This window comes from Aptenodytes patagonicus, chromosome 2 (genome assembly GCF_965638725.1).
Source record: "Aptenodytes patagonicus chromosome 2, bAptPat1.pri.cur, whole genome shotgun sequence".
Classification (NCBI taxonomy): Eukaryota; Metazoa; Chordata; class Aves; order Sphenisciformes; family Spheniscidae; genus Aptenodytes; species Aptenodytes patagonicus.
The window spans coordinates 73,489,668-73,510,090 of NC_134950.1; the positions used below are offsets into that span (position 1 = coordinate 73,489,668).

At 38.1% G+C, this 20,423-nt stretch overlaps 1 protein-coding gene across 1 annotated transcript in view; it reads left to right on the top strand.

Moving 5' to 3' along the window:
* The window catches only part of MOCOS (molybdenum cofactor sulfurase), a 233,230-nt gene that overhangs the window by 11,519 nt on the left and 201,288 nt on the right, over positions 1–20,423 (top strand). The window contains exons 2-3 of the mRNA XM_076330220.1: positions 14,452–14,541; positions 17,184–17,250. Coding sequence (XP_076186335.1) covers positions 14,452–14,541; positions 17,184–17,250 — 157 coding nt within the window. The remainder of the gene's footprint in view (positions 1–14,451; positions 14,542–17,183; positions 17,251–20,423) is intronic.

Sequence of the window (20,423 nt, forward strand, 5' to 3'; positions counted from 1 at the left end):
AAAAAATTATGAAAACCTCCATTCCTTTAAGTGTGTGGACTGTTGCAGAGTTTGCAGTGTGTAATGCTTGTTTGGAGGCACTAGGTCGATTCTCCGAGCTTTTCATCACTGAGCGTGACAGCTCCTGCGAGGTTAAATAGCTGTTACCATCCGAACTTTAATCAGGTTTTCTTCCATTTCTGCAAGTACAGAGAAGGATAGGTGTACTTGTAAAGTGTCATGAGGATTACACTGCAATGCTTCCTGGACAAACTTCAGTGCCACTGAAGTGGGGCAAACAGTACCAAATAATCTCATGACAGCTGTCATGTTTCCAAAAGTGCCTGATCGAATCTTCAAATCTGAATGCTAGATACCTTGTGGGTACATCCAACATCTAGTATCATAAGTCACTTCTGCTTCTCCTTCCTTCCATGCTCGTAGTAGAAATGCAATTACATACCAAACTGATCACATAGCAGTTAATTTACAATGATCTTCAGGTTTTGTATTTCAATGCTACATGTAAAACTATTTATAATGAGTGGATGTTAGGAAGTTAGGGGGAAAACCTGCCTTTGGCTAGTTCTAACCTCTTCAAATGCCTCCTAAGTTACATGTTTATAGAACTTACTGTGGCTTTAAGACTTATTAAGTTCTTACATGGATTGTACTGAAAGAGCATAAGAATTTTTCAAATGAGTAAAATTGATATTTATAATATAGTTATAAAGAGCTTCTGGACGTGAGAGGGGGGAGTGGAAGGGAGCTCTTTTGTTTTTTCCTTTAGGACAACAGCTTAATTTTTATACTTTTTTTAATAATCTATCTACCTGACTTGTAGTCTTTCTAGTCACTCTGCATTTCCATTTTTTGGGGCTGTAGATTGAATTTCCCCATAGTTTGGGAACAGAAATAGCTGAATCCGGAGGAGAAACCTTACTGTTTAGGTTCTTAATGTAAGTTACCTATGGACAATGCTGTGTGCATTGAATCTACTTCACTGCACTATGTATTCCTTGTGGAATGACACAGGAGAAAATAGCAGTCTATTCTAATGTAGGCCTCTGGATATAGGTTGGTTGGGGTTCCCAGCTTGTAGACAGGAATATGATATGAGAAAAAATGAAACACTGGAGAAAAAGTCACATAAGCAAGAACCTATTCCTATCAAAACTGATTGTTTCTTATTGTCTCTCCACTGAGCAGTCATTACAATAGGTGTATGTAAAAATGTAAACATAAATAAATTTACATAAATGGGTATAGATATATAAATCCAGGAATTTTAGTCTCACTGTGGTGAGAACACTAAGTGCCTAACAGTCATCTCCCTTAGCAGAAAAATAAAAGTGTTTCAAGCTGGGAGGGGGAAAGGGAGAAAACCAGAATGGGGTAGGCATGGGGAAAAGTTTACACTCAATGCCTTTCTTATATCCCTCAGTCAGCACAAGCTGGAGAAGGGAAGCCTGTACTTTGCTCATGTAGGGAAAAAAAAAAAATCTGTGTACACTGTGCAATAACTCATCTCATGAGGTTCACTTTATCCTGACTTTCTGTGGAGATAAAGTACCAGATATCTGGTATTTATACAAAACATTGAGGAAGGCTCACTGTCCATCTGCAAACAAACTTCATCAAAGCAGTTATCTCACATGAAACCTGCATGATGTTCTGTGCAGCTAATTGCCTGGGTTCGTTCTAGGTTGACTATTGGGGAGCCATTAATTGTGTTACAGTGGTGACTACATGTCATAATAGGGATCATTCCCATTCTGGTATTTATGGCACAAATGTGGAGAGCAGTTTTTAGAACTGAACGGATCTGGAATGAAATGTGTAGAAACAATTGTTGTATGCAGTGGGTTAGATGCATTCTTTGAGTTGTCACTGTGTCAAAATGTTTTGACCAAGATTTTTTTCCCCCTTAATTTTTTGAATTTTGGATACTCTAATTTGAAAGGTGGTGGGGCAGATTGAGACATCCAACTGAACCAGATTTATAATGGATGTGATCTTACAATTCTTTGAAAATCAGGTCCTTCTTGAGGTAACTGTAACTAAGGACACAAATGAGGGCACCCTAACATACTAATTTTAAAATTTAAGTTTTTATTTAAACATTTGATGTTTGCTTCCTTTGCTTAGAGTTACAATCTTTTCCCTTACATTTTCCAAACCCCTGACCCATACCTTCACCTTTCTGTGCTCCACTGGGAACCTTTACTAACTATTTTAGAAGGTGTTTTTGATATGTTTAGGTGTTTCATTTTTACATGTCCTGGGTGATCCTTTTGGTGAAAAATGTTCTTGTAGTTTTGCTAAAAATAAATAGGAATTACAAATGAATTTCATCTTAATGACAAAAAGTAGCTTTAAAATGCAAGCGATAAGAAGCAGATGTACTATTGTTGCCTTCAACATACTTGCTTTGGGGGAATATGGTAATATGCCCACAAGCAGAAATTCAACAAAAACTAGAAATTTTCAGGATATAATAAGAGCTTATTACAGAAACTCAATAGTATTCTGTCATGTTACTTCTAGTTATAGTTTTAGACTAGTAAGTCTGAGGAAGTATTGGAAAATTAACAGCACAGAAATTAGCTCTGAAATACTAGAAAATTACTGTTACTTTTCCATTTATGAGAATACTGTTCGTTATTAATTTGATTATTCATTGTCATAAATAATGTTCACCTCACTTAAAATTCCTCTCCATCCTCGCTTCATGTTACAGAATCAATTCCTGAATTTCTTAGCTTGCTTAACTCTCAACTTGCCACCTGACATCCTTTGCCCGTGTACGGAATAGGTGCGTTCAGCAATCTCTGGCTTGTGCAGCATCGGTAGAAGTGGTCTATAAAGAAGGACCAGGCTTTAGCATGGGTAGGGAACTCCAGCAACTCCAGCACTGCAGCGTGTTTCTGATAGTTATGGAGACTCCAGATACGAAATTGGTACTCGTGTTCAGGATCCAATCCTGTAGTCAGTACTGGAGGCAGAGCATGCTGTGTGTATTTTTATCTAGATAGTATTTTCAAGTATCTTGTGTCATAAACTGAGTAACATATGTTGTATGGATGTTGTGTCTGATCTTGTCCTTTATTCAAATATGGCAAGACTATACATTTTGTGGGGGAAGACCTTCATTTTTAAGTGCATAATGTTTTCTCAGCTGCCTTGAGGCAAAACGCAATAGCTGGTGTTACGGCAGTGCTGATTTTAAGCTCAGAGTTCAGAGATTAGGGAAACTGTGGAATATTTGTTTTTCCATGCATAATCTTTTGTTAATTCTCAATGCTAGTCTAGTGTTAATGAGGCCATTTGTATTTAATGCTTTGAATAATTTATGGCAAAATTATAATTCTCTTTCATTTCTAATGTCGTTAGTATTGAAAGAAGCCCTTTAATTGAGAGGAATTATACCGTGATTTAGTGAAGTGCAGCAAAATATTCCTTAGGTATAGGGTTATAAAATTGGGATAAAGTTGTAATTTCTTTATTGCTGGGTCCGTAAAAAAAGAGGAGCAACTGCGAAACTCATGTTTGTAGGCAAAAGTATCCACTGGAAGGTTGTTACCAAACATGAAATTCTGTACGTTTGTATCAGTAGTGTCAGTCTATTATTGGGTTCAAGATGTTCAGACATTTGTATTCTCTTAGTACTAGCATAAATCAGAGCTTCACAGGTCCCCCAAGTCCTACTTTTACTTAAACATAGAGCACCCCAATAAACAAAGTAAAGTTGCAAAGGAGAAGAGTAGATGACTGAATGGACTTGCGTTGAGCTGAACAGCATTGGAAGTCAGTCCCTTGTACTGAAATTGTCTAGTGAATGCAAATTAATTCAAGTTAGAAGTGTGCCTAACTCTTTTCAAAGATATCCACCAGTAACTATGGTTAACGCAGATATTTTAGGTACTTTTGTTTTGATCTGTCTTATGTGGGGGGGGCGGGGAGGGGACCCTTAAGGTGAAGTATCTTTTCTTTCTTTAACAAAGGAAGCCCTGACAAAAAACCCAACTTTGGTATGTTACCAAAAGTTGTTACTGTTTTTGTTGAGTGTTGATGCTGTTCTGTAGACCTTAATTTTGATTAAGTGAGACTGAAAGCAGGTGTGATGACTTCTAGGTTATCTGTTTGCCAAAAATATCAAAATGTACAGTTAGAGAAGCGGCAGAGAAGAGAAGGTAGAAAAGAGCTGTAAGGGAAGAGAGTCTCTGGATTCACATCTGCTTTTCCTTATGTTCTGCTACAAGAAGCAACATGAAAACACTAATTATCCTCTTAAGGGGATACTTATGTACATATATTCATATACCCATCTCAGTACTGCATACACAGGCATATTTGTGCGTATTTATAAATAAAGGTGTATAGTATGTGCTTAGGGGAAACACTCAATCACCTGGATGTCTTGAATACACTTCTGGAGCAGTTCTTCGTTTGATGTAACTGACTCTAGTAAGCTGATCTAAGTAATTTTGAGATTCTGTTGCTGTTGCCTCTGTTATTGTAGCCCTCCTACTCCTTTTGTTGATGGATTATTAAAGATGTTGCACTTGTTTGACTGATACCTGGACTTCCAGAGAGAGCATGCATACCCCAGAGACTGAAGATGTCCTGTAGATGCCATATGAGGAGATAGCAGTATGAGCAGCCCAGCAGATCTTATTCAAGAAAGGACAATTTCACTTGTTTCAAAGGTCATTTAAGCTTCTGTGCAGATCATAACCCAGCTCTTTAACTTGGCCTGGAACCAAAAAGGTAATCAATGCAGTATGTTTAGGAAGTGCTGATTGTACCGTATTCGTTAACGGTTTAACTCATACGGAGTTCAGCACAGCCTCATTATTACTTCAAAGGCTCTGAATCAGACCTTGATGCATGTTCTTATGTTTGAATGAAGCCTGCTTTTCTTCCGCAAAGGTGAGGTCCTTGTGACCTGAAGGCAAAGTTCTGCTCTGGTTATTCATTGTAGTACAGCTGGAAACTCAATCAGGCTTCACTTAGGTTCCTTTTTACTCACCGGACTTTGGAAAAGACTTTTTTTGTCCTGTTGCAGCCCTTCAGAGGTCAGAGAACCTGACCTCTGAAATGATAATGTCTGCATCCAATGCAAGGTAATGTCTCTGGAAGAGCCACAAACTCCTCCTTCTAAACAGCTGTATGGCAGTAACCAGCAGTGGATTTTTGCTGTCCAAAGTTAGAGTCAAACTGATGACCAAACCTCCAAAAGCTGTGTCCCATGGTAACAGTCCCTTAGAAAGAGGGTCATAAACTATGTGCTTGTGTCAACAGCTCAAATGATTTTTAGTTTTCTTTTAGTAAGCTGTAACATGCCAGATGTCAATGAAGTTAAAAAAATAGAATATCTGGAAGCTGCATGCTGTTGTTCCTATTAAAAGCAGGCTTGTGTTAGGTAGGATTTCTCTCACATACTGCCGCGTTCAGGCCTAGTCATTAGGAAGCTGGTAGTTTGTTATTTTTGTCAGAACTAGTTAACAATACTCTGCAGTTGTCATACTGTTTCAGAATTAAAAACTGTGGTTTACTAAAACATTATTTTTTGATAAATGTACTCTTTAATTCCTAGCATATTCCTGGAAATGGTTGTTGAAGACTTTGAAGCTATGCTTGGGAAGACCCCTAATAAATGGAAAATAATCTGTAGAAACTAAGTTAGGCAAGAACATTTATGTTAACAGAACATTTATGCCAATGTATAATTACATTCCTATTAAATTATTGACAGAAACCTGTTTGTGTCTGTTAGATACTTATTTTTTTGCGTGGGAAAAATCTTGTTTTCCAATTAGGTGATGGTTTTTGTACTGAAGTATTACATTGTTTGTGGAGGTATTAGGAAATTACAGTCAGTCCTGAAAAATTTTACAAAATAATTCTCATTTAAAAAAAATCCAAAAATAAGAAATAAATTTATTTAATGAGTTGTATTACTGACATCTGTATATCTAATGCAGTCTGTGAACTTCAGTAAAGGTAAAGCAATTGAGCATAATCTTATCATTTAGATTGGTCTGTTTATAGTTGAATAAGTTTCACTTGAGGTAGCAGCTTGCATCAAATTACTATAAAGTAAAAGTTAAACTGGCTAGCTCTGTGGGGAGTCGGTGCCAAAAGATTTTATGATGGAAAAATGTTTAGATTAATCCAATACATATGCACTAGAAAAGTTTATACATAGTTTTTCATGCATACTTCCTATCTCCCTAATAAAATCTCAGTATTTCTGTGTCTTATTAAAATGAAATTCCCACCATACATTATATTAAATCTTAAGTATTTACTCAGAAGCGATACTGAAACTCCTATACTTAACATTTTTTATCACTATAGAAAGCACACTGAAAAATTGTTGCTGTCTTCTGTTTGTGGTTTCACTTTACGTTGGTGACTGGTTACTGGTGAAAAGGTGATACAGGAGATCTTGGTCAAGCCTTATACATAGACTTTTCAAGCATTAAACCTCTCCCTGGTTTAATAATGCTGTTTTTGTCTGACTACTAGAACAATTAGGAGTGTAAACCAGGTAAGGAGTAACAGTTAGGAGTGTAAGCCAAGAGATAGGGATGTATTGGTCTGAGAAGGTACTTGTCCAGTAAAGTTAGGGAAAATTATTCTAGCTTTCCAAAATTCTGAGATCTTTTTCTGGAATGTGCATTCTGCTCTCCCACCCCATGCTCTTCAACCCTCTATACCCCCCAGAGACAGCACTTCCAGCTGGAAGAGGTGCCGCTGGGACTGGAATGGGTTTATCATGCATTAGAAATAAAGGAAGATAGCATTTTTAGCCAGATCAGGTGGAGAGGTGCTACTGGTTTGTCAAGGGAGAAATACCTGTTGAAGCTGGGTGGGTGAAGATAGGTATTAAAGCAAAAAGATGCCGACATGGGAAACATGAGAATACACTGACCGTGAAAAAACATAGTCTAGAGGTTAAGGTGTAGTTTCTTACTAGGAGGATGCTATTCTGAAGCACCGTTCTGGTTTGAGCAAGGTAGACTAATAACCTACCAATCTTTCAGAGGGAAGTAGCTTGGTTGATAAGTGTTGTAGCAAAGGACTACTCACTGTAGGCCAGGAGAATCTTCTCAGACCAGTTCTTACAGGAGTGGGGTTCTGGCCAACAATCCTCGCTTTCTTCATTTCATGGCCTTTGAATTTACATACAGTTCTGCTTGGTAACATGGTCATTTGGTTTTACATGTTTTGTCTCTGAAAGGTAGTCCTAATTTATGCTAAAGGGAAACATGTTTCCCTTATGCTTAGATTCCTGAAGTTTATCCTCACTGCCTGTTCCTGGCAACAGTCCGTTTGCTGGACGGTATAAATAAATCGAGGGCTGTAACTGCCTGTGGGGAACCGCGTGTGAAGAACTTCCACTGGAGCATAACTTTATTACTGGTTTGCAGTAGCAGCCTCTTCTCTTGGCTGGAAAAAGCCAGCAGAGGGAGGTACTGTTCTGTTTGCCAAACGAGGCATTACACATCATCTTGCCATCGAGAAGAAATGCCAGTTGGGAAGTACTTCTGTAGGGCCTCAACAGTCAGGATAACCGATGATTTTTGCTGTCTGTCATTCACTGTTCATTGCATGTACCAGTTCACATGTGGGTGTTTAATTATTACTATGGTTGCATGTTCAACCCAAGGCTCTAGCTCCCAGAAGCGTGTAGTGATTTGAATATTTCTGTGTAACAAAATTAGTTTTAAGAGAAAAAGGAGAAGAAAACGGTTACTTTTTGGTTTTCTGTTATGTTGAACTTAGTTTATCTTCTCCTAGTGTTTTTGGAAACCCATAAAATAATTTAAAAGGCCGCCTGCTATATGTCACTGCACATTTCATTTGAATTATTTTGCAGGGAATATTTAGAGTCACCAATTTGTCCTAGATTTTATATGAATCCAATTAATTCAGGTCACAGAGCAAGAAATAGAACTGACTAGAAAAGTCAGTTTCAAACATTGTCTTGACATGTTGTTGTAAGCCTGTGGCTGTTTTATGGGAAGAATGGGAAGAAAACTAGAGCAGGAGAATGCTACTAGAATGTTTAGCTAATGACCGCTATTATAAACAATTATTATTAAGATTCCTTAAACATTGCTTTTTACCATCATGTTTTCATCTCCAGTGGAAATTCTGAATGGCTCTTTCCTACGCAAAAGTGCACGTTTCTGTGAAAATTTCAGCAAAACCAACAAAAGCATTTTCCAGTAATAGAAGAATGGGGAATATGTTCTCTTTCAACTCTTCTTTCATTTGATCAATTGCATCAGAGAGAAAAAAAAAAAAGAGACTGAAAGATGGTAGTGTGTTCGCTAGGGAGGTGTGAAAGCTAGTTTTGGTTTGAGTGAGCTACAGTTGTTTGAAGACTTGCATAAATATGAATCGCTTGTGATTTATATTTCATCCAAAGATGACAGGACGGTTGGCTGCAGTATGTTATTCACATGTAGCTGAGGTACCTCTGATTCGTGCCCACAAGTAGGGCTGCAGCTGTTCTGGAGCACAGCCTGTTAAAGATGTCTGTGGAAATAAAAGCAGTCGATATTTAATCATGCCCTAGTGAGCAAAAAGTGAGCACTGAAAAAAGCTGTGTCTTACAGGTAGGTCACATGGATGAAGGTGGGCGCTGACTAATCCCCTTACTGCGGTCTCATTTAGCACAGGAGCTGGCAAATGATGAAATTTCATGGCATGTAATTTTTTTTTTCTGCAGCTGTGAAAGATACATTTCATAGGGTTGGATATGACTTCTTAATAAATGTGAAATCCTTGCTTTCTTAGCGCTCACATAGGCCTCAATACCAGCAAGCTATAAACTATAAGCTGCAAGTAGGGGCTTATGTACATAGAATAGTGCCAGTGCTTACTGGAATACCCCTAGACACCTAAATAGCTTTTGTGGAGTCGGTATGGCCCCTGCTGAGGAGTACGGCAAGCAAAGACGGTGTACGGTATTGACTGTAAACTGTTTTAATGTTCTGTCTGCTTTGCCGTAGGTAATAATGCAATGAGAGCAAATAATGCAAGCCAATAGTACGTGGAGAAAAATAATGGGAACTTATTACGCATAAATGTAATTGCACATTTCATGCTTTGCTTTTTGTAATCAGTCCGTCAAGTCGAACACTAAAACACATTAATTAAACACCAGTTTCTCATAGAACTCAGTAACTTGTTAGCGGCCCTTAAAATACTGACACCATTATCCAGGTTGCTCACAGTCCAGTGCGGATCAGCATTTGGCAGTTGGGTTGAGCTGTGATTACTTGAATTGATGAACTCTGGACTGGCAGCGGGAAGCAGAACGTGCCCTATGGCTGTGGGCTGACTGCTGCGTTACTTCACCTGGCCTGTAGCAATTAAGTCAAATCATGCTGAGGAACAGTGTCTCCTTTAACTGCATGGTAACTATTCAGGCTTTGGGCATCTATGGCCTTCCCCATCAAGCACTGTGCTTTTGTGGTCTTTTGAAGAGCTCTTTGGCCCTAAGCAAGGGAAACAAAACATTACCTTGTCTAGCAGAGCAGGAATATTTAGCTGAGACACACGTTGTTATTCAGAAAACACTCTAGTTTTTTTGATGACTTTTGTCTAAATTGATGCCAAACATGAACTGAAGGTACAGATAACTATTCACTAAATGTTTAATCCAGAAAATATCCAGCAAATGCAAATCTTAAGCCATATTAGGATTTTTTCTTTTTTTTTTTCTTTTAATGTACTTTATTAATGGTTTTGCACAACCATGATCTTTATCTGTCTATACAGTGTGTGGGTATATCATACCCTGTATCATCGTGAGATTTCAGGCACTTTTATAAAGGTTATATGTATTACATAGTTAAAGCTACTTTTGACATTTAATTTAGGAGCATCCCTGGGGGGAGCTAAGTTCTTATGCAGTCAATGGAAAGAGGGAGCTGCCTCTAAAGGGCATCTGGCTTAGATCACTAAAATAACCTGAGGTACCTGATGTGATACTACCTGTTAAAACCTCACTGTGTCCAAATGATATCACACTTGCCTACAACCTCTGTAGAGCCCTCTCCTCCCTATTTTGTTACTTGGTTGTTCCAGTTTTCTCTTGCTTTTGTTTTGGCGTATGAAAATCTCTCATATTTATCTTTTGACAGATAATGCTTTCTTTTGCCTTCAGCTAGTTTTCATATAATCTATTTCATACTGGTTTTCTTAGTATTACTGTACTTAAGATATATACTGTCTCCCCGGGGCATTGGCAGTTATCTACTTTACAAGTAATATTGTGTATATAATATGATCCCACTGAATTGCAATTAATCGCCAATCAAAATTCATGACTGTACAGTTGCTGCTTTGTAACTACACATTTCGTTCTTCATTATGAAACTTTTGGCAGTGTAACTGGCAGCCTGTGATAAGCTGGAGTGCAGGAATTTTGAAGTGCTGGGGCTGTGATAAATAATCTGTGAAGCCACAGCACAGGTCGGCTTGTTTTGGTGACCGTGGTAGAATCACAGGATGGCAAAAGGTTAAGGAGGTGGACATGGGGCAGCCACACGCAATGTAGGTAAATTGGTTATTTTTGGAAGTGATACTCAGTCAAAGTTCAGAAATGTATAGCACCAAGAACAATTTCAGGGATTGAAAGAGGAGATTACATAATACCAAAGTAGTATTAATTTAGCCAGGTAGGAGCCGGGTGACCAGGCATGGGTTTACGGGTGGGGTGTGAAAGAGGAAAAAGCTTACTCTCCATGTGCCAGCAGGCCATTGTAAGGAGTGCATCCATGGTCTCTCTGTGCTTCTCTCCCTCTAGACCGTCCGCTGGGTGGTAGGCTTATACGTAGCCTAATAATTACTAAAAGATTTAATAAAGACGTAACCTCCTTATTCTACTCTCAGTTCATCACATGGTGTCTTTAACTTTCTTCAAAGTTAGGTGGAATCACCTTTTAGGAAAGCGTGCTTTTGTCAGAAGCAGGTATTTTGGCTCCAAAAGGTTAATCCAGGTAATTTCCTTTTGCCTTGTGTGTTTTGCAGGCGGTCAGACTATGTATAGTTCAGTGTTCTCCCCTGCTCTTAAACTCTAATTTTAAAATGCTCCAAATTAAATTGTGATTATCTTTTTTCATTTAAAAGATAGGAATGTTCTGTTAAACTGAATGGTCCCCTGGTGTTTCTGAGGCTGTACCTGCATGTGCACTCCTGAAGTTTTACAAAGAGCCAAGGCAGGCACGCAGAGATGGTGGATGCTTTATCAAGAGATGAATTGTAGCACAGAAGGAGCGCAGAGAGCTGGGGCTTTCTTCAGCAGGACAGACTGGCCCACGTTGGTTCCCAAAGAGTTCCCCATGTAAAATTAATCTGCAAGAATATTAGCATGTGAATATTACAGTTTATGAACCGATACTCTTGCTGAATAACTTTCCATAACTAATGCTGGCACATTGAATAGTTTTTGATACTTCTATAAAAAAAACTACTTCTGAAATGTGATTTTATCAAATAGTTGGTATATTGTTAGATCAATGAAGTCAGTTACACATTCCAAACATAATAGTATGTAAATTAAACTAAAAGTTAATTTTACGTTTTCCCCAAGCAATGAAACCATGTCCTGATAGATAGTGCATTTTAATTTTCATTTGGTTGATGATATTATATTTTCTTTTTCCTGTTACTGTCCGTAAACAGTATAATTTCATAGTACTGACAGCCTATATACTAAATACCACAGTGAAACAGGGGTAACTATATTATTCTGTATATTCTGACAAATCTCTTTCGTTAATGTGTGTTCAATAAAGTTAAAATAGCAAATGTTATTAAACCAGGGGAAAAGCACAGTGAAAGTTAGTAACGTTCTTTTCTTTGATGGTGTTATACATGTGCCATATTTTTTTTCTTCCCTCTAAAAATACAGTTTTATTGAAATAAGACAGGAAGAAAAAAAAACTACAGCATGAAAGTGCAGTAGCAGTAAAGATATTTGTTCCAGAGCAGTCTCAAATGATGAGAGAGCCTATGTCTTTTTTTCGGGCAGTCAAGAGAGTATTAAATGCTGTTCTCTCTTTTCAGTTAAACAGCAGCATTAAAGATAAAATAAAAGTTTCAGAAGTAATAATTTTTCCTTCCTCAGCCAAATGTCCTCCCACATTTTCCAAGTAATATGCCCAGAGGAGGAATTTAAAAAATGACCGGCTGGTTTTTTGCCTCCATTTCACAGAATCACAATATTGTACTTTGTAATTAGCTATGTAATGAATCAAGTTCGAAAAACCACTTAGGGGGCCTTTACCTAGGACGTTTTAGTCCCCGTTGCTTCACAGGAGCATCGGTCGGGACAGAAAGCGCCTGTCCCCTTGTCGGAGGATGGTTTGTGTTTGAGGAGCCTCAGCTGGTTGCTTGGTTTTTGCTCGTGCTGTACGGTTGCGTTATCGGTTTGGTGCTGTCAACCTCCTTAGGGCTGGAAGAATCCAGAAAAGGCAGTTGTCTGCCTCCAGAGGAGCATCACTAGGCTTGTGCTTGTGGTGCCCGTAAGAGCTAATGAGCCAAATGGCATCTCTGCACAGGCTTTGTTGAGAGAGAGTGTTGGCCGGGATGGTCGCCTCCAGGACAGCAGTCTTTCCCCCCTGTTTCTGTCTCAGGGCTGCCTCTTCCCTTTCCCACTCTAGGGCTGCCCTTCCGAGCTCTCCCAGCTGTAGCCGGTGACCGTGAGTTGTTTATCGCCCTGACCACTGCCGTCGAGCTGGGCCCCGATGTTGGTGGTTGTGGCTGTTATTCCCCGCTTCAGCTCCACCTCAGAGCAGAGGTGTTTGGTGCCAAGCTGCGGGCCGTGTGGCAGGCCCTGGTCTCAGGCCGGCAATGCGCCGCAGGGCGGCCGCGGTGAGTGTATGACCTGCTGGAGGGAAAGCTGCCGTCCCCTTGCGGTGTTCCCTTGCTGGCAGAGGCCATGCCGCTCTGCCGGGCAGGGGCCTGACTCTCTCCGTGATGCAGCGTGCCTCTCGCCCTCCAAACTCCCTGTGTTTCGGGGGTGAGCCAAGTGGCTGTAACCTCTCCTGTCAGAAACTGGGCTGGACAGACCCCCATATGCATTTTGACCCCCGTATGCTTGTATGTGCCACTTCATACTGCTTGGGAGAAACTTTCTAGGATAAAAAAAAAAAAAAGTAAAAACCTTAAAAGTCTGTACATCTAATAAATCAATCCATTTTTTTCCACCCTCCTCCCTTCAAATCACCTCAAAACACTTTTCCTTGACTAACTTCAAGCCATCATTAAAAATTCTGCTTTTGCTAGACACTGTAAGTGGGGAAATTTTAAGGCAGGGGAAGGGCTTTTCTCTTTCGAAAATAAGAGAAGGGATGGATGTCCAGATTCCTTTTATCATTAGCACTGCCTCACATCTTTACCTACCAAATCACTGCTACAGCAACGTGATGTATAATTACATATATTTCCAAGTGTCGAGGCTTCTCGTTTAAAGCTTAACTCAGTTTTAAGTCCCCATGGAAAGGGAAGGCCTTTAAAATACTTAATAAATTCTAATCTTAATCATATTCATCATTATTAAAATTTGAAATAGGTTGAAATACTTAAGGTAAGTGAAATGAAAAAACTAATAAAGGGCATGAAACACACTGGAGAAATGGAAGAATAATTGCTGAAGATTAAGAAATCTAAAATGGCTAAACATGAAAAAGCCTTCGTTTCCAATAAGCTTTTAAATAAAAAGTTTTGCAATAGCTTAATAACAAAAAACGAGATTTTAAAAATGAATTGAATGTTAAGTGCAGCAGAGTGGCAAGAATTATTTAAACACATTAAAACTTAAACTAGTCCTGTCTTTGGGCTTCAAGCATGATTCAGGCCTTGTCAGTTCTTGAGAGAGTTGCTTCATCTGTCAGCAAGGAGGCAACGCTACTATTGTTGTTGCTATTAATGATAATTACTATCATTGTGGTAATAGTAGTTTTCATAATAAGTAGTGCCTAGGAGTAACAAGGTACGGTGGCTGAAGTCACCATCTTGCTCAGTCTTGTACAGGCAGAACAAAAAGATTTTTCTCTTCCATTACAGAATGTACAATCTAAACGTGAAAGTAAGGACCTCTTAAAATATTTGGTTTTAATTAAAAATTATAAGATGCAATCAAAATGTTGGGCTTGTATTGTATCCTCCTTTTTTATTTCTCCTAGTGAATGAAAGATGCCTTGCTGTGAATATTGCCTGACCATTGGAACATATTTGAGAAGTGCTTTTCGAGAGCTGTAGAGACCTCTAAGTCAGGCAGAGAAATATCATACCCCAGGAAGTTTGCGGAAATTGACTTTCTGTGTGGGGTACTGTGCTAGGGGTGTTTGACTGCTGCACTTCACAATGTAGTCTGTGAGAGAAAATGGAATTAAACATTTAAAAAATTAAATCTAGTTTTTTGTTTTTTTTTTTTTTTAATAGGGATTACTTACCTTGACCATGCCGGTTCAGCACTTTTCCCAGAGAGTCTACTTAAAGCTTTTACTGATGATCTCAGAAACAATGTTTATGGTAAGTGCAAAACAGCGTTCCCATTAGTCTTCTCAAGTTTCCATCTACATAGATCAAAACTGTGCCTCTTGAGTTGTTGGAAGAGTACTTTTGCGGGTTTTTTAACACTACTGTAGAGTAGCTGGAAGACCAGTGATTTTACAAAGGAGTCATAGTCCAGTTGTGTTACCCCTAGCTTTGTTCTTTGGTGGCCAAGGATGTGCCTGTGTTGGTGAAGAAGAAAAATCAAAGGGAGCATGACTGTTGCCCAGGGGTTAGGGCACCATGCTGAGGATAAACAAATACAATGTAGCTCTGAGCACTGTTTGTTTAGTCCTTTTTTTTCCACACAAAATGCAAAAACAATTTCTTATGCAAGGACCAGAATCCAGAACCACCCCCCTTCTCAGTGAGAGTCATCACAGGGAACTTATACTGTGGCGCAGTATAAGAATTTTATTTAGAAGGTTAGCTCAAAGATCCCAAGTGAATTTAGGTAGGGAATAGGTGCTATACCTCTCCCAGACTATTAGACTTAGGTGCATACTCAGAAAGAAGGATGCGTATCACCAAAGCAATCTTGCACATAAGAATGTGAGTAAAAATATCTACAGAATTGTGCAATATCTGGGTGGAGATTTAGCTATTGCAGCTGTGGACATGGGCACTTCAGCACCACCTACAAGTACTTAGTCCGCAGATCCTCTACTTAAACCTCTCATCTCTTTCAAATGTTATCTAGCCAAGAACCGCACACTGAATGTGCTTTTATACAAAGGCAGCAGCATCCATTGTTTAGGAAATGTTGTTAGTGTGTGAGACAATTGACATTAGAGTGATTTATGCTCAACCAGGAAAAAAATATACTGTACAGTATTATCTGTATATGCTGTGAGTAGTCCCACTGAAGTAATCAAGATTTCTTACTGTGTGTTACTATCTGTGGGCTATGTGTCCTTTCTACTAGTTTTCTGTCTTTCTTGTGCTCCCTGATACATAGAGCAAAGTGATTCCTCACTTGGGAACTACGTACCACTGCTTTAAAAGAAAACTGTGTTCACTCAAGCACTGGCACACTTGTGCTTATCACCTGGGCAAGCCACTTGAGAGTTCTGGGTAGTTTTCATTTTCAGTGTGCCATTGTATGTGTCATTTCCCGCTCTTTTGTTTCCTGGCCAGGCCAGGATCCAGAGCGTGGATTTAAGTTCCACTACAAAATAGATGTTGTTCTCAATAGGGATAGGTTTTTTGGCTGTTATAACAAGATACGTTGATTTGATGATATTCAAAATCTCCTATTCGAGTGCATGTCAGTGATATTAAAATTAATGTTCTGTCACTACAGCCATTGTAAAGTGAAATGTATGCACTCTGATCTTAGTTATTTCAAACAACATTGGGCTCAACCCTTACAGTAAGTTCCATCTGTGGCGGAAAAAAAATTAAATTTGTGAATCAATTGAGTGCTTGTGAATAGAAATAGTAGTGCTGCCAGTTTGAAGCATAGTTCCTATAATGCTATGGGAGAACAAATTGTGTCTTTTTTAATACTGCTTTCATCTAAAATGATAATGAGAGCTCTAGTATGGTCAAGTATTTTTTTTTTTTCAGTTATGTCTCTGATAACTCTGAGGGCAGTAACCGTTGTATAAAAAGAGTTCATTTAACAGACACAGATGTGAGTGAAGGGGGAGTTTGACTTGCAGCCTTGTTTTTTTTTCTTGGTGGTAATCCACAGGCCTGAAGAACTGCAGTCTAGCTGTTGCATGTGTAAATGAGGGAAAGGAATGTAAGTAAGAGAGATTCTCACTTCTAAATTGAGAATATTTGAATTGGAAATTACAGAAATGCAACATCAGACATGAAAAGTCTAGGTACTAGATTTTGGGTTTGAGCTCTAAACTTACTATTCTTTTTAGCACCTTCACTCAATAACTTTCAGCAGGGTGATTTTGAAATTTTAAAAAGACAGTAGCTAATATCGCAGCCTACTGCAAAAACTGTGTTAATATAGCAATTTTTTTCTTGTTCTCTTTCCAAACTGTTTAGGCGTGTTCTTTAAGCATTTACTAATAGGAAAGTGTGCTGTGCCTGTGTGGATATTGCTGTAATCTTTTTCGCTCAAGAAGATAAATTCATGACCTTCTTACGTGCTGTCTTAATTGTTAATGCATGTCTGTGCTGAGTGGTGCTAAGGTGGCTACTAATTTTGCACTAAAATTTATATTTTCATGAGCTACTTGAATTTCAGACAGTAAAAACCCCAGGGTTAGTCCTGGTGTCCAATCATGGATGTCTATTACCTCCAGATGCTGTCTCTTCTAAATTGCTTCTTAGCTAGTGTGCAAATATATTTATGAATGTGCATTCTATCTGTAGTTTTTCCTAGTACATTTGTGCATATGCAGTTGCATTTTCTTTTTAAGGGAACTGCCTAAGTATTAGTAAGAGAAGTTTCAAGGTCTGTCATAATTGCTTTCTTCTGTTACATGTCCCTTCTTTCGACTAACTGCTCTAAGGAGCTTCAGGGCATTGCTGTGAAGTATATGTTAAATCTTTCTTTGTCATCTTTTCAGGCTGGCTTGGTGTAAGACTGATAAAAGAAAAAATTAATAGCAAAATTGTGATTAATGATTAACTTCTATATCTCTGTTGTCTCCTAGGCAACCCTCATAGTCAGAATATCAGCAGCAAGCTGACATATGACACAATCGAGCATGTCCGATACAGGTAGAATAATCTTTCTTTCAGATGTTGTATGATGCAATTCATTGTTTTCATTTTGATTAGGCCTGTGCTGCTTTGATGACTTTGATGTGATGTCATTTTCTGAGTGTTACAATCAGTCACATCTAAAGAAAACACCTCACTTAAAACACAAGGTACTTGGACAGTAAAGTGTTGGACAAAGTCAGTTCTTTTTCTCCCAGATGCCCCAATTCTCAAAGTCCTGTAGTTAAATTAGTGCTGTAATATCAGTCCACAGTTTTAATTAAGATATAGAAGTTTTGATTATTAGTAAGATGGTATGGTAAGATAGTAAGGTGGAACTAAGCGCAAGGACATGGTTAAAATTCAGATGAAATTAAATAGGGCATAATGGCTTGTGAGAATTTATAAAAACCTTATGGGAATGTGTACGTTACTCTGTTGGAGTAATAAAATACCTTTTAAAGTAGTTTTAGTGTAATTTTTAAGAGCAAAAAGAAAAGGTAAAACTGAGTGTTGGGGCTTCTGGGTATGTGCCAGAAAGTGAACTGAATCTCTAAATAATGTATCCCCCTGAAGTTCAGGACAGTGTGTGCTGAAAGTACACTTCTTGCCATTAGTTTACACCATGAAGAAATACACAACTTAGGTACTTGGTTATTGGTTTTAGGGGTTTGTTTTAGGTAACTCTTGCTATTTTATAAAAAATGTCTTTATTGAAGAATTTGTATGCTTTGAGTTTATTTGCCTGCTTTTAATGGCACTCTGTGCAAGGAAAGAAGTGTCGTGGATTCCTCTTTGTTTTATCATCTTCCTTAAGAGCAAAAATTTCTCCAAAACACATCACAGAATTCAGATCAGTAGCAATGGAACTATAGCATTGTAATGTTCACAGTTGTAATGAAGAAAATCTGCCTTACTGCATTTTTATAAGGGTGTAAAAAAAAGCAAGCTTTCTAGCTGGCTATAATCTGTTGCCCCTCCCCGCCGCCAACTTTCTGGAGAAAGTATTTATGTTTGCTTCTTCCGCTACCCTCTCTTATGCTGTGCATGGTGACAATCTATTAATGTAGGGCCAAATAAAACGAAAGCAACCGTCTATGAGGAATAGCCATTTTCAAAGGCAGACACTTACAGCCAGGTACAGCAATACCTACAGCCCTGCAGAGTCTCCTGAGCATACCTGTGTGCTCACATGCAGCGTTAGCATTCTGGTTTCCATTTACTCTCAGTGATATTTCAGTGTTGCCATTTAATCGTTCTTCTTACGAAGGCACAGTAGAAAGTAGCTGTTTCTATAATAATTACTATTGTACTCTTGTGTTCTTCATTGGTAGGGAGTAAGGAAATAGATTTTCACCGTGTAACTTATATAGATTACTTTAAAAGAGCTGACATCTTCAGCTTGTTTTATTTTGGATCCTGCTTTAAAAAAGTGTGAGACTTTATAAGAGCAGGATGGGAGATGACAAGAATCATACCAGTGTTTGTATTGGGTTTTTTGTTTGTTTGGTTTTTCTTTTTGGGAAAAAAAAAAAGCTCTCTGCATCCAAATGAACATTTTCAGTATTCCATCTAATAGAATTTGTCATCTATCCCTATAGAAATTTAGCCATTATTCCCCAATAAAAATTTAAAAAGCATAGTCACCAAAAAGGCATAGTCACAAAAATTCAGGAAGAAAATGTCCCAAAAACACTGTCAGTATGTCATCTATCTAAAAGGCAATAAAAGTATATTAAAGATCTATACTTCCATGCCATTGCAGCTAATCAAAATAAGCAATGTGACAAGACAGGGAGACAGGCAGCTCTGTCCTGCATCACAGCGCATAGGCTGGATTTCCTCAGCAAAAGAATAATTCAGGTAGTTTCAGAAGTCTTAAAATGAATTGCTTGCTTATAATTCTGCTTTTGGCACATGGCTGCAGCCAGAAGTACGGGTTTTTTTCAGTGTTTGTCTCCAAGACAATATGATTTGTTTTTAAAAATTTTTTAATTTGATTTTCAGATGAGATTACACAAGCAAGTAATTAAAAATAAACACAAGGCTTAATTTCTGATTTATATTTATCGATATTGGTGATAGCAGCATCAGAATAGACTTTCCTAATCTGGCAGCGTACACTGTTCCACAGTACAAAGCTGTATGATTTGGTTTTGCCTTCATATTTGCTTGACAGACAGAAGCCACTCTTAGAACATGGATTTGCAAGAAAATAACATAAATAATTAAATATTTGAGTCAATGGATATTTTCTATGATTTACAAAACTACAATAATCAAAACAGCTTATCTCTTGACCAACTCAAGTACAATAAGAGTAAAAATAACTATTTTATTCTTAAAAACATTGCTTCTCTTTACTTGAAATGAACTGCTGAGAGATTTTTAACATTGTGCATATCTCTACATTAACCATGAATGACGCTGAGAAGAGGAAGCAAGAACTGTAATAAACCTTACTAAATGTATTAAATGTATGCATCAAAAGATTATAGATCCTTTTTATGACTTTGCGTACGGATGTATGGAAATGCCATTGCTCCATTTCCATACGCTAGAGAACATTAGTGCAATATCTCCTTACGATGCTGCAGAGATAATGCAACTCAGAAATTCATTACATTGAGTATTAAATAACCCTTTTCCCATATGCAAGCGTTTTAAAATACTAGCTTTCTGAATATTTTAAAATGCTGTCCTTGTAGATCTTACACTTGCAATATCAAATAGTGCAGCAGTGTCTTCTAACCAGAGCCAGACTGAAATTTTAGTGTTGTTTTATGTTTGTGGTGTGTTTAAGATATGCAACAGAATGCCTTTTTCATTTAAACACAGTGTTGTTGAATTTAATAGAGTTTTAACGTTCATCCTTGAACTTTCAGGTACTGTGAAATGTTAAACTTAAGCATACTTTGGGAATTCAAATATATATTAAAAAAAAGCAAGAAATTTCAGCTGAGACTTCAGCACCAGGCATCTCCTAGACTGTGGCAATATGTGTATTGTAGAACTTTCCCACTGAAGCTAAAAGGATTTGGCATTGAGCTAAATGGGATCAAGTTTAAATATAGAACCAAAACCTGTATTTCTATAAAGGCCTCTCTCAAAATATGCCATCTAAGTGACCTGTAAGAGGAGAATAATCTCTGTGGCCTGAGCATACGAACGAAAAAAGGTGCAGCGGGCAT